Raw genomic sequence first — 13,480 nt, 5'->3', positions numbered from 1 at the left:
GTTCTCCACCCTGTCCCCCCCTCCCCCGGCGCTCCCTGCCACTCAATGCTCGCTGCTTGGCTCCGTCCACTGCCACCGAACGTCTTACCCGCTCCGCCAGCACGCCAACCACACCCACAATCCTACTCAATCATCGCCCAGATGCGCTCCACTCTCGTTACGCCCTAGCTCTGTCTTGCTCTCACTTCTTCATCTACCCTCTCTCAACCCACCCGTCCCGTCTTCCTTCCCTCCCCGTCCTTCCCGCGCGCAGCAGGCTGTCAGGGACCTTCCGAGTGTATACAAGACCCTCTTCGGCGCCGCTCGAGCGTCGCGCATAAACGTAATGTTGCTGCTGCTCTGGAGGAGCAGTGTATGGGCTGTCCTCTTCGCCTCCCTCGTGCTCGCCCACTCGCAGGCGCGGAACCCGCTCACGGCCGTCTCCTCCGTCCGGGATGCGTCCATCAACACACCCGCTCACAGAGTCAACGCCCTGCAATCCTTCGAACTGTCCCTCTCGGCCTTCAAGCGCAGCTTCAGGCTGAAGCTGCAGCCCAATCACGATGTGCTGGCGGACGGTGCGACCGTCTCATATCTAGGTCCAGACGGCCAGGTCCTGAAGACGGAGCCGATCGACCGAATGGCCCACAAGGTGTACGCCGGCGAGACGTGGAGGCAGAATCTGGACGGCTCGTACGCAAAGGTCGGCAGTGCGCGGTTGAGTGTGTACAGAGACGGAGACGAACCCCTGTTCGAGGGTGTGCTCGGCGTGGAGAAAGAGCACTATCACATCCAAATGGCGAAGAACTATATGAAGACGAGACATTTGGAGGATCCCACTGTGCAGCTGGCTGGCGAAGACTACATGATCATATGGAGAGACTCGGATCTGCATACGGAGAGCTCGTTCCATTCCGAACTGAAGCGTGATGTCCCCGCCAGATCGTGTGATCACGACTCGTTGGACTTCAACGTCAACCCTTCGCACCCGGTGTACAGAGGCATAGGCTCACAGGATGACGGAACCTGGGGGTTTACCCCGATCAGCTCCTTGTTTGGCAAGAGACAGCTCGATTCGAGCACGAGTGGTAACAGCGCAGGTGTCAACCTGGTGTCTACCATCGGCTCTACTGCGGGCTGTCCGAGCATGCGAAAGGTTGCTCTGGTTGGCGTCGCCACCGATTGCTCCTATACTGCTACCTTCGCAAACGAAACTGAAACTCGCCAGAACGTCATCAACCAGATGAATTCTGCGTCCGAGGTTTACGAGAAATCGTTCAACATCTCGTTGGGTCTTGCCAACTTGATCGTCAGTCCCCAGGAGTGCCCAGGAAGCGCCCCAGCCTCAGCACCGTGGAACGTGGCTTGCTCTGATAGCGTCGACATTCAAGATCGCTTGAACCTGTTCTCTCAGTGGCGTGGAGGTAGAAGCGACAACTACTCGCACTGGACGCTTTTGACAAATTGTAACTCGGGTTCGGCCGTCGGTCTGGCGTGGCTGGGTCAAGCTTGCGTCAACACCGCACAGAATGACAACACCACATCGACCGGCAACGGTGCCTCTGGATCTACCAACGTCGTCAGCGGGGCGAATGTTGTTGCCAAAACATCGACAGAGTGGCAAGTTATCGCGTACGTATCACCCCACCTTACAACCCCAGCTTTAGTCTGGCTAACCCCAATCAAGGCACGAAACGGGCCACACCTTCGGTGCCGTACATGACTGCACAAGCCAGACCTGCTCAGATGGCACATCTACGAGGCAGCAATGCTGTCCCCTCAGCAGCAGCACGTGCGATGCTGGCGAAAAGTACATAATGAATCCATCGACGGGCGTCGGGATCACGGCATTCAGCGCATGCTCGATTGGCAACATCTGCTCAGCAATCGGACGCAGCAGTGTCAGGACATCTTGTCTGAGCAACAACAAGGATGTCAGCCTCATCACCGGCCAACAGTGCGGCAATGGAATAGTTGAACCCGGCGAAGAATGCGACTGCGGCGGAACGGCTAATTGCGGGAACGACCCATGCTGCGACCCGACAACCTGTAAATTCATCAACGGTGCTGTTTGCGACGATGCGAACGAAGAATGTTGCAACAACTGCCAGCTGGCTAGCGCAGACACTGTATGCCGCGCTAGCACTGGTGTCTGCGATCCGGAGGAGAAATGCACTGGTACCTCGCCGACATGCCCGCCAGATGTTACCGCGCCAAACGGCCAGAGCTGTGGTAGTGGGCTGCAATGCGCCAGCGGTCAGTGTACATCAAGGGACCAGCAGTGCAAGTCCGTCATGGGTTCGTACACCCAGGGCAACGACACGTACGCTTGCGACTCCCTGAGCTGCACGCTGTCCTGCGCAAGCCCCGAATTTGGACCTGGTGTATGCTACGGCTTGCAGCAAAACTTCTTGGACGGTACGCCCTGCGGTGGAGGAGGAATGTGCAGTAATGTATGGTTTCAATTCCCTCGTCAAACACGTGAGTCTAGCGTTGCTAACATATGTACAACAGGGCCAATGCAAGGGATCTAGCTTCGGCAAGGAAATCAAATCCTGGATTGACGATCACAAAGGTCTTGTCATTGGCATTGCCTCTGCTCTTGGTGCGCTCATCCTTCTGATGATCCTTTCGTGCTGCTGGCGCGCCTTCCAGCGCAGAAAGTATGGCAAGGCCGCGGCACTTCGTCCCTGGCCGGGCGCGAGGGCATACCCAGCTGTACGAAGCGGTAAAGTTGGTAATCCGAGCCAACTTTATCCACCGCCTCCGCTGATGCGCAATGGCGGCATGTACATGAACGGTCCTCCCCCCGCTTACCCGGGGCCAGGCGGCAACATGCCGTATCCAAGCCAGAGCGTGCGGTACGCGTAAGCGGCTGCTATTCATCATCATCGCGGGGCTTGGATTGCGAAGAATTTGCGCTCTAATGTCGTTACGATTTTGCATCTTATGCACATGGCTTTTGACGCTTTCTGTGGATGCTCTGTCTGGGCGTGGCACAGAGCATCGCATCTCAACGGTCATTCGTTTTTTGTATACCACGGTTGCATTCTGGGAAATCCACAGGATCGACTTGCATATTGGGTGGCGTTTTCAGGCAAAGGGTACACACAAGAGCGGGCACTACATGGTGGGGATTTGACATGCTCGACCGCAGTCATGGAGTACGAGCATCCAAGCTTCGAATTGACTGGGCCTGAAGTAGGCCTCTGGGGGACAGAGTAGACTCCAAAAGACGTAACTGTCTGCGCCGACGTCAACAGACGTCGATCGTATTGGTGAACATGGTGAAAAAGAGAAAAGAAAAAAGACTTGGGCTAGATACGGAGCGCTTGGAACGTGGTACTCGAAGGCTGTGGTGTTGTGATCTAGACGAAGCCTAAAAAGACGATAATCAATGTGTTACCAACATGACCTCCTTCAAATTTTTTTCGTTCGGCCACCTGCGTTGATCCGCCACTGTCATATAAGCTCTTGCTTGCATGTCTTAAAAATCTTCGACATCACTTCCGGCACTCGCCCACCAACGATGTGGCACCCGCAACTTGTTCTTCCCGTCCTTGCGTTGAAACGCGCCAAGATCGAGCAAGCGATGCGAGAGAGAAGTGGCAAGTCTTCGCCCTTGGCTGACTCTCCTGTGCCGTGGCAGATACAGTGTCAAAACAACGTCGAGGTGGCGAGCGAAACGTCGAAGAGTCCCGAAAGCCGGGCGCCACGCGAAAAAAAGGACTTCGAGGTTTCTTTTCGTCACGAAGAGGCGAGATGAGAGGCCGCAAACGCCAAGATCGCAGCTGGACCTTCCCGAGCCCGGATTTGTCGCAGAGCCTTGTCGCCCTGCGCCGCCCTCGCCCTTCCTCCATTGTTTCTCCGATCTTGGCGTCACCGAACCTCCTCGGCCGGCTTCCAGCTGTCGGCCACGCTTAAGCTTCACGTCCAAGAGCCTCAAGCTTTGCACGTCCCTGCTGCCGGGTGGGGCGCGCCGCTCCAAGGATCGTCCGTTTCTTTGTTGTTTGTATTTTCTTTTAATTCTCCTCTTCGGCTCCGTACCTTTGCGGTTTCAGCTTGCGATGGCGTGCGCGAATCCCGTCTCCTCGTGCCTTGAAACGTCGACGGCCCATGACACCGTTCATTCGACCGTTTCGCCGGCCTGTCACCCTCGTCCCCGGTCGCTACCGCGACTAGAGTTTGATTATTTTTTTTTTTGTCTCTTTTTTTTCCTGGAGACAATGAAGATCTCCCGCCTCTCTGTAGGACTTCGGCGTCCTTCCCAGGTCGACGGCCTCACTGGCTGACCTCTCCGCATGACCCCCCTCCCCTCTCTTCCTCGCCAGCGAATCTGGCTGGGCGTAGCTATCCAAACATTTTTCTCAGATATGTAGACTGACATGGTAGATTGGACCCGGCTGTTAGATTGGGGACCGTGGAGGGTTCATGTAAAATGCGGGCGAGGTATTAGGCGATCACCTCCTTTATACCGGGGGATGTGCTATCACAAGAGATAAGCTTGTTCTCTTCCTTCTGCCAGTCTCTCCTTTGTTCTGCCTCTTCCTTTGCTTCCTTGGGAAAGAAGAAGATCGTCGTTCGTTGGGAATGCTTCTACTCTGACGAATCGATCATTTCTATCCAGTCCGTTGTGGTCTCGTGCCTTCATTTCTCTCCATCACACGCTCCTTCAGCCTCGTCTCTGCTCTAGCAGCAGTAGCGTACATTCCTTTGCCAGCATCTGGACTGGTTGTCATCACGAGAGTTTTATCGGCTGGACCCATTTCCTCTCGTTCTTTCTTTTTGTTCTGTATAAACGCCCCTTTCAGGAGACTTTGATAGTCCCATTTTGTGTGGATTTTTTTTTGTTGGGATAGACGGCACCATGAAGTTTCTCAGTGCGATCTGTGTAGCCGGCTACATGCTGGTTGCGCTGGCGAGCGCAGCGCCGCACAACCAGGAGAAGGACAACGGCAAAGGGAAGGGAAAGATGATGGGTATGATGATGGGCAAGGGGAAGGCAAAGGGCAAGGGAAGGGTGACGACGACGACGACGAAGACGGTCACGGTCACGGCGACGGCCGCGCAGAATTCTACAGTTGGGTCTTTGGCCACAGGTAGGCCTTCAAACGCGGGCAACCTAACCCTGCCGTTTGGAAACGTGACAGCACCGTTCGCGAATGTGACGGTCGCGAGCAATGGCACCTTTTTTGGAAACGTTACGATATTGGGTAACGGCACGGCTTTGACGAACTCGACCATGTCGGGGAACATGACTGTGGTTACGACGACAAAGACGGTAACCGTCACCGCTACGGCAACCAAGAGTAGATCGTCTTCGAAGACCACCTCAAAGACTACTGCAAAGACAACTTCAAAGAAAACCTCAAAGACTACTTCAAAGACTACTTCAAAGAGCTCGGCAAAAGGCACTGCAAAGGGCAAATCGATGTCTTTGACGACGGTCTCGAAGACACAAGCTGCTTATGCGTCCTCGTCCAAAGCATGGACGACAATGCCTTCTGTCCCTGCTAGTGGCCCACCAGCACCCCCTTCTCCCCCGGTTACAGCCTCTCCTCCTCCTCCTGCTAGCTCTGCTTCGTCCTCAGCGCCGAAGCCAAGCTCGTCCGCCCCAGCAACCGGAAAGGTCAAGTATGGGGGTGTGAACATGGCTGGCTTCGACTTTGGCTGCAGCATTGATGGAACCTGTACCACTGGTGGCAACCTGGACATCGTCACGAACGGTAACGCAATCCAGCAAATGCAACATTTCGTCAACGACGACGGGCTGAACACGTTCCGTTTGCCCGTGGGCTGGCAATACCTTGTCAACAATCAGCTTGGCGGGCCCCTCGACGCAACCAACTTCGGAGCCTACGACAAGCTTGTTCAAGGCTGCATTTCGTCTGGAGCTCAAATGTGCATCATCGACGTGCACAATTACGCGCGCTGGAATGGTGCGATCATCGGGCAAGGTGGCCCGACGAACGATCAGTACGCTTCGCTTTGGTCTCAGCTTGCGACGAAGTACGCTGCGTCGCCGAATGTAGCCTTTGACGTTATGAACGAACCCCATGATCTTGATGTGCCAACATGGGCTGCGTCAGTTCAAGCAGCGGTGACGGCAATTCGTCAAGCCGGAGCAACCAACCAAACCATCTTGTTACCAGGGACTGACTTCGCTAGCGCAGCGACCTTCGTAAGCAGCGGAAGTGCTCAAGCTCTGAGCGCGGTTACCAATCCGGACGGTAGCACCACAAATCTCGTGTACAACGTGCACAAGTATCTTGACTCTGACGGAAGTGGCACTCATGCCAACTGCGTGACCAACAACATCGACACCGCATTTGCGCCACTCGCAAACTACCTGAGGCAGAATAACAGAGTTGCTATGCTCACTGAGACGGGTGGCGGACCGAACGATCCGAGCTGTATGCAAATGCTCTGTCAACAGATGGACTTTATCAAGTGAGTTCCTAACCCCCATCGGACCAACGGGCGCTCCCGTTCTGACAGCATCTAGCCAAAACTCGGACGTGTACATGGGCGTCGTAACCTGGGCTGCGGGTGGTTTTGACACAAACTACGTGATCACGGAGACACCGTTCGTCAACGGCAACGTACTGACGGACCAGCCTTTAACCACACAATGCGTTGTTAACAAGATTGGCAGCAACAGCACCGCGTCATCTGTTGCTCCGCCCATGTTGTAAGAACTTTTTTTGGGGGGCGGGTTGCGTCGCGTGATACGCTCATATGTGTATGTACTTTGGCATCGCGTCAGAAGTAGAAACTTGAAAAAAAAAAAAAAAAAAAAAAAAAAAAAAAAAAAAAAAAGAACGCTCGAACGTATACGCCAAGCCTAGATTTTCTCTTGACTCTGTCCTGAAGGCCAAGTGTTCCGCAAATCTCATCTTTCACATGTACATCCGGAGAGAGAGAGAGAGAGAGAGAGAGAGAGAGAGTACGTATTTGTGCTCTGGGCATACTTTTGTTTTTCTTCATTCGCTTCTCCTTATTTGTAAAATATACGCCCGCCCAGCCTCTGCGGCTGCAAGGCGAAGCAGAAGCCACGTCGATTTCATTTTCTCTTAAAAAAGGACCGACGCAAGAAAGATTGTGGCCGAAAGCTACTAGCATCTCTCCATTGAAAAACTACCGTGGGGGCCCACGTTGAGCAAATGAGTTGTTCCAAAGAGCGCCCCGGGTAACCCTTGACGAGAACCGTGCGACCCAATAACAGCGCTTGAATCAGAGATGTCAGACGTGGATCAAAAAAAAGGCCATTGCGTCCCGCCCCTGATAAGTCTTTCAAATCAAACTATTTCGTAAGCGTGGATAGCTTTGTCGTGGAGCCGGATGGCTATTCGCTACCACATGACGAAATCAAACAACCATCACGACGTTGTGACAAGTGGGCGATTCAGCAAAGTCCCTGAACTTACACAAGATAAAAGACGATTTGGCGTGACTTCGATTTCACCGTAATGGAGGCACTTCTACCTGCTAAGCTGACGCGTCTCGAACGTCAACGTCTCGTCTCTGCATGTCACCGCGTTCAATCTTCAACCTATAACACGCTTACTTGGTGCCTAGATACCTATCAAACAATCCGATCGGTGGGGAAGGCATTCTTGCACTTTTACGGCGTCTTTGTCCGGAACTAAAGAAATCACTCGGATGCCCTTACGATCCATCAGCCTCCAAGGCGTCAGATTAGGCGTCATGGCAGGCTCCGCCACCTCTCATCCATCTCTTAAAGCGCTTAACGTAGGTACTAGACACGTGACTGAAGATCTGAACAAAGTGTAACCTCTACCGTCCTGGCCGACGAGTCTGCCTTGCGCATTGAACGCGCCGTTGGAACCAGCCCCATCCTTGAATACGTGAGTCTCGGCGGCGCGGTGATTGGCACCGTCGCCTTGAGCAGTTTTCTCGAGGCCGCTGCGTGGTCACCGTCGTGGCTTTGTCGTTTAATGCCATCTCTGCTTGACGCCGCGCGAACGGAAAGTCCATGTTTCAAGCACATGCGTCCCGAGAAGCCCGGTCAGCGATCCGCCCACGGCTGATGTGCAAGCGAAGCATGGAAGGGAGATTGCCGGTAGTGACGGGTAGATGGAAGAGAGGTGTCGGTACATGTGTCTGATAGGATTGACGTCAGGGAAATCGACGGTGTTTATGGCACAAGGAGTTATGGGCTTGGCTAAGCCCGGATAGAAGCCCTTAGACAAGTGATGGAATGACAATAATGTAGATGTCCTGAGGCAAGGAAGGGAGAGCAGTGTGGCTCTGCACGCTCAGGAAAAGGACCTTGTCCGACTCTAAACTTGAATGGTGATCTTGTAATAGATACGGTGTAGAGAGCGGTTGGCCTAAGAACCCATGAGAGGTTAGTATTTGTGATAGCCAGTGAAATGTATCATAATTCCGTTCCAATTTAGCATCTTTTTAACCAAGACCCAGCTCTTCAGAATGAAAGAAATCAAAAGGTGACTCAGCAGGATCTCATCAACTCATCAATTTAAATCATGCCTCTCCTTCCAATATTTTGCTTCTCAATCTCATTCCTGAATGCGTTTCCACCGTATTTGCCACCGTCACCACTTAGTCCTGGGGCGCTGTAAATATCACGTGCGTTTCTGTAATCTTCAACGGGATCGGCGACTTCCCTTTCCTCAAGTCGGATAACGCCTTTCTTCAGGCCAAGTCTTTCACGTCTCGATTTACGGGCACCGTAACCCCTGTTCCGTCTAGCCATTATACCCTTAATATCGATATGCCGATGTTTGCGCATGCCGAAGTAAAGACCGAGGAGCACAAAAATCAAACCGCCTACTCCGAGAGGAACACCAACGTACAAGCTGACGTTGTCGGGGAGTTTCGTCGTGGGAGGAGGTGGATAGTGTGACGAAGACTTGCTTAGGAAAACTGTGGGCCCGTCCACAGGGCGTGCGGTATGTTCGGAAACAGGCTGGTATGCAATCAAAGCAAATTCAAGGGTGGCATTCCGCGTTCCCTTCCGCCAACTGTCATCCATCTTCACTGTGACAAAGCCTTTCTCACGAGGAGTGCCATCCGAGGTCCAAGCTACACGATTTCCATTATCCGTGTCGTTAGCGTAATTGAGGAGGATGGTGATAGTCGTGTTGACTTCGAATCTCGATGGATCCCAAGTCACTATCTGACCTGTTAGTTTATCCCCATTTCTTATTTGGTGTATCTACTCCACCGTAATATGTGTCTCCAACATTGACCTGCGTTGCGTTGTTTGGTAGACAGAGTGGACTTCCGGTAGGAGCTTTGCAAGAGAGCAAGGCTGAAGATCCGGTTCCGATATCAGTTGCCACTGGGGCTAACGCCGTGGCTGTTTTTACCGTCGGTGTGCTTGTAGTCTCATCCGCAACATCTCCCGTGGGAACTGCAACTTGGAGGGTGGTGGCTTTGCCGTCGATTGTTGTCTCAACTAACCCTGCGGTCGCTTCGCTAGTGGTTGTTGTGGCCGTTCCCGTTCTGGCCGTAGCTGACGTTGTATCTGAGGCAAAAGTCAATAGAGTTCATTGGAACATCTGACATCGGTTCTTGTGTCCAAAAGAAGAGCTTCATGTCCAAGTTTCACCCACCTTGTCTTGCGTTCAGCAACCCTGCTGTACTGCATTGAGCGAGGGCAAGGCTGGAGAGTAGTAGGGATGTGTGACGCATTCTCGGACGTTAGAATTCTCAAGAACAGCAAAGTGGTAAAAGTTATGAGCGCACGCAAGAGCAGACGGTTCTGCCGAAACGAGAGACTTAATAAGGAGCGAGCAATGCGCTTCAAGAGCAGATGCTGAGAGCAGAGATGACTTAGCCAAGACCCAAGACCTAAGACCAAGCTGTGAGCTTGGTCCTGGAAGCCGCAGCCGTATCAACCTTGCTTGGACAACGCGTCCTGTGTTGGGTTTGGGCCGTGATGTTGCATTCTTGAATGTGGCACACGAAAGTATTTACTTCTGTTTTCTACCAAGATCTTATTTGAACCTTAGAAGCGTGCGATGCAGTTTCGTTCGCATCTTGGACAGAAATGTGGCTGCGATGGTAACATTTCCAAGCCTCGGCGCGTTTGGGTCTGCGAAGATCAGGCTCTCAACCGTGAGAGCTCTGTCCGAGCCATTGCTTGATGAAACGCAGCAGAGTTTGGAGTGGCCCCAACGACGACACCCGTAAGGAGCGTCGGCCAACGCGTATGCTAGATGGTATTGCTCAACCCGGTTAGCATTTGATCGAAATCACTGCGATTGTTGGTCCGCAGCTTGTTAAGACGAGGAAATAAGATTTATATGCGAAATTTACGAGGCATCATCTATTGATCAGGAGCTGAATCTTGGATGAGAGTGGCCTTGGTTATGGTCATAAAGAAAGTTCACATAGTGCTGATGTGTAGGTTTGGAAAGTGCTCTATTTTTCACATAGTTTGTGTTATGCTCTACGGCTTGATGTAGAAGAATTCGCCCTGACTCCTGCACTGGTACCATATCAGCAAAGAAAAAGGACGAGGAAACAAGATTTAGCTTGACTCTCGATCTCCATCAGAGGGAGGCAGTTGTTCAGGCCCCATGAACAATCTTGCCAAGTTGTCGTGACTCCTCATGATTTGTAACAGCTGAGCAATTGCACTCTCTTAATCATGCATAGGCTGATGTTCAGAAGCGCACTTCTTTCAGTGTAAACTCATGCTTTTACAGGAAAAGCCATGGTTAGATTCTTTCACGCCTCAACAATGGCAATCAATTGCTTGAGCAAATTATGTGCGTACGTCGTGGCCCCGGCCATAGAATATTTCGCTTCACGCATACGTCTCCCATAGCCAAGTGATAGACTGCAAAGTTGGAAAAACAGTGATAAGCTTCGGCGCAACACAAGTCACTCTAAACATATCTGAAAGCGGGAACAGCTCACAACACTACACAGCATTATCCTGAAGAAAGAAAGCGATAGATTAAGAAATTAAGTACACAGATGGTTAGTCGAAAGCTGGCCAAGGTACATGTCGCCCACCGTATAATTGAACATCCATTTGCGGAATTGCCAAATCGCCACTTTCATTTTATCGTTTCAGCCATGCTAGTACAGTTCGACGCTTCAGGCAGGGGGAGGTGGAGGTGGTGGTGGAGGGATCGATTCGGGAGGAGGTGGTGGGGGGGCATTGTCACCTAATCTCATATTAGTATGATATCATTCGCAGTGGGTACAAAAGGTTTACCTGGAGGCGGTGGTGGTGGAGGAGGAGGAGCGCCATAACTTCCTTGGCCATGTTGCTGCCACGGAGCTGCACCTCCAGCGTTGTACCCAGCGTAACCACCATATCCAAAGTTAGAACCTTGACCATTCTGCTGGGCCCAAGGAGCTCCGCTACCAGGAGCAGGAGGCATTCCATAGCCACCAGATTGCTGACCATAACTGCCGTAACTGTCACTGCCACGATTGTTGTTGGCCCATGGTGCACTGCTCCCACTTGAACTACCTTGGGGTTGAGCCCATGGGGCAGGACCTCCAGAACCTTGAGGACGCTCCCACGGCTTGACACCGTCATCAGCACCTCCTCCATAGCCACCTGGACCTGCCTCAATGGCACCGGCTGGGCCATTGCCGCTGAGACTGCCCATTAAAGCTTGGTAATCTTGATCAGGGTTGCGAACAGCACGAGAACTAGGGCCATTGCGCCAGTCGGCCCCACGTTGACGATCTGGACAGTCTCGTGCCATATGGCCAGAGTTGCCACAAACTCGGCAAATAATGTTTGCAGTGAAATTTTGCTTCTCAGGGCAGTCATATTTACGATGACCAATTTGACCGCCTGGAAAAGTGTTAGAATGGACTGCGCATCTAAACGTATACTGGCTTACAGTTTTGGCATGCTTGATTCTCATCGTCACGAAGGGTACCATTCAGCGCGGCTAGCTCACGAAGCTGGTTGCGTTTGAGTTCATTCTGACCCTCGGGAATAGACGCGGCCTAAAGTTGCATTAATGACAGGATTTAGTTGAAGTGGTCTGCGAAGTCCTTACCGTCTCAATGACCTGATGAATAAGCTCTTTGGCCTTATTGACCTTGTCTTCGGTGTCTGCCATAATCAAGCAATGTAAATCTTCTTCTTGATTGCTAGCGTGTGCTGCGTCAGAGCGACCTTTGCCTTCTTTGACTGAGCCTTTGCCTCGAATAGCAATCTTGGCCCCAGATTCTGTCTCCATCTTCTTCAATGTGTTACCGCGAGGACCGATTAGTAAGCCAACTGTTAGTAGAAGAAACCTAAGTGTTAGTTGTGGTTCTTGTAACTAGCTACGAGCAAGTCATGTCTAGGTAAGTAAAGTTCATCCACTTAATGGATGCGCATGCGCTTAGTAGACTTGATTGAAGATGCGGAAAGAAAGTGCTTGGCGGTGATAATCGCCAAGCGGACTGGCTTGGATGTTAGGGTTAGTATCTTACTGAAGTTAATTTCTGGGTAGTCATTAACAGGAACGTAGACCTTTTCTTGGGTCTTTGCGGGGCGCCTGTAATCAGAGGGAGGGTGATAGTCAGGAATGGTCTTGAGCGCCTTCTCAACGAGCTTGTGACGCTCGTCCTCAAGCTTTCTCTTGTAGCGCTGTTCACGAGTATTCGTCCGACGACCTAGGTTGTCATACTGTGGTGGAGGTGACGGAGACCTATATCAAATTTTAGCGAGTGGAGGTTCATCAGCATATGTGCAGCCATACCTGTCAGCATCCGCTGGTACGACATCATTAATGCGGAGCTTCTGGCTGATTTCTTCGATACGCAGATGTAGAACGTAGGCATCAAGTTGTTCGGCGGTCATAGGTGCTTGAATCGCAGTGGGAAGGCCCATGAGACCGGCTGCCTTGTTCTCATCTGCATTTCCCCATCTATTACGCTTCCTGCGACGCTCTGTGCGTTCTGGATTGTGTTAGATGCGGTGCTTCAAACCTTTTCGAGGGCAGAAGAATACCTGGGCTGCGACCGCGCTTCAACTCAGGCTGCGGAGTGCCGCCATCCGGTGTTTCACTCTCGCTACCGAAGCGTCGCCGACTACCTAGAGGAATTTTGTTCGCTCCAGTAGAGCCACGGGTATCACGCCACGACATAGCGGAAATGTGATAGATGTGGATAATGAGGATGGGATGCGTTGCAGCTCGCTGAAAGGAACCTCTCCAAATGAAGACTGTGGCGCGGTTAGATCACTGTGGCAGTGCGATGGTCGTGATTATCACGTGATTTAAGTTGGGACGTTTTTGTCTTCTGCTCTGCTGCTGGTATGTCTTCCGTTCCCGAGGCTCTACTATCCAATCGATAGCCTCATATGCGAACGGTAGCCCTTCTCTTCAGGCCGCTGCATCAGTCAATGGAAGAGTTCTATGCCTTTGATAGCCCAAACCATGTTGGGAGGTTTCTCAACCTAGACCTGTGTGAAAATGATTAAATGCTGTCAGGCCTGACTGCTACAGCTCGTCAATACTTCCTCCTTGGGATATGTACCTATTAAGCC

At 52.1% G+C, this 13,480-nt stretch overlaps 4 protein-coding genes across 4 annotated transcripts; 2 read left to right on the top strand and 2 right to left on the bottom strand.

The window, feature by feature from the left end:
- Positions 1 to 35: 35 nt before the first annotated feature.
- On the top strand, positions 36 to 3,390 carry PV09_02786 (uncharacterized protein). The gene is made up of 3 exons (XM_016355885.1): positions 36 to 1,611; positions 1,667 to 2,432; positions 2,494 to 3,390. Exons 1-3 carry the CDS (start codon positions 326 to 328, stop codon positions 2,848 to 2,850), a joined length of 2,409 nt encoding a protein of 802 aa, XP_016216191.1. The 5' UTR covers positions 36 to 325; the 3' UTR covers positions 2,851 to 3,390.
- A 523-nt stretch (positions 3,391 to 3,913) lies between these two features.
- PV09_02785 (uncharacterized protein) lies at positions 3,914 to 6,758 on the top strand. Its single transcript, XM_016355884.1, has 2 exons — positions 3,914 to 6,429; positions 6,485 to 6,758. The coding sequence occupies exons 1-2, from the start codon at positions 4,847 to 4,849 to the stop codon at positions 6,672 to 6,674; spliced, it is 1,773 nt and encodes a 590-aa protein (XP_016216190.1). The 5' UTR covers positions 3,914 to 4,846; the 3' UTR covers positions 6,675 to 6,758.
- Positions 6,759 to 8,390: 1,632 nt separating this feature from the next.
- PV09_02784 (uncharacterized protein) lies at positions 8,391 to 9,660 on the bottom strand (the record flags this gene model as incomplete). Its single annotated transcript, XM_016355883.1, has 3 exons — positions 8,391 to 9,138; positions 9,191 to 9,493; positions 9,582 to 9,660. 3 exons carry the CDS (start codon positions 9,658 to 9,660, stop codon positions 8,483 to 8,485), a joined length of 1,038 nt encoding a protein of 345 aa, XP_016216189.1. The 3' UTR covers positions 8,391 to 8,482.
- A 1,116-nt stretch (positions 9,661 to 10,776) lies between these two features.
- Positions 10,777 to 13,308, bottom strand: PV09_02783 (uncharacterized protein). The gene is made up of 7 exons (XM_016355882.1): positions 12,944 to 13,308; positions 12,693 to 12,891; positions 12,424 to 12,641; positions 12,003 to 12,226; positions 11,841 to 11,949; positions 11,198 to 11,791; positions 10,777 to 11,147 (listed from the first exon to the last, which is right to left on the bottom strand). The coding sequence occupies exons 1-7, from the start codon at positions 13,077 to 13,079 to the stop codon at positions 11,077 to 11,079; spliced, it is 1,551 nt and encodes a 516-aa protein (XP_016216188.1). The 5' UTR covers positions 13,080 to 13,308; the 3' UTR covers positions 10,777 to 11,076.
- Positions 13,309 to 13,480: the final 172 nt, after the last annotated feature.

Source organism: Verruconis gallopava (genome assembly GCF_000836295.1).
Source record: "Verruconis gallopava strain CBS 43764 unplaced genomic scaffold supercont1.7, whole genome shotgun sequence".
NCBI lineage: Eukaryota > Fungi > Ascomycota > Dothideomycetes > Venturiales > Sympoventuriaceae > Verruconis > Verruconis gallopava.
The sequence above is the reverse complement of the archived record's forward strand: the minus strand, read 5'-3'. Positions and strand labels throughout refer to the sequence as shown.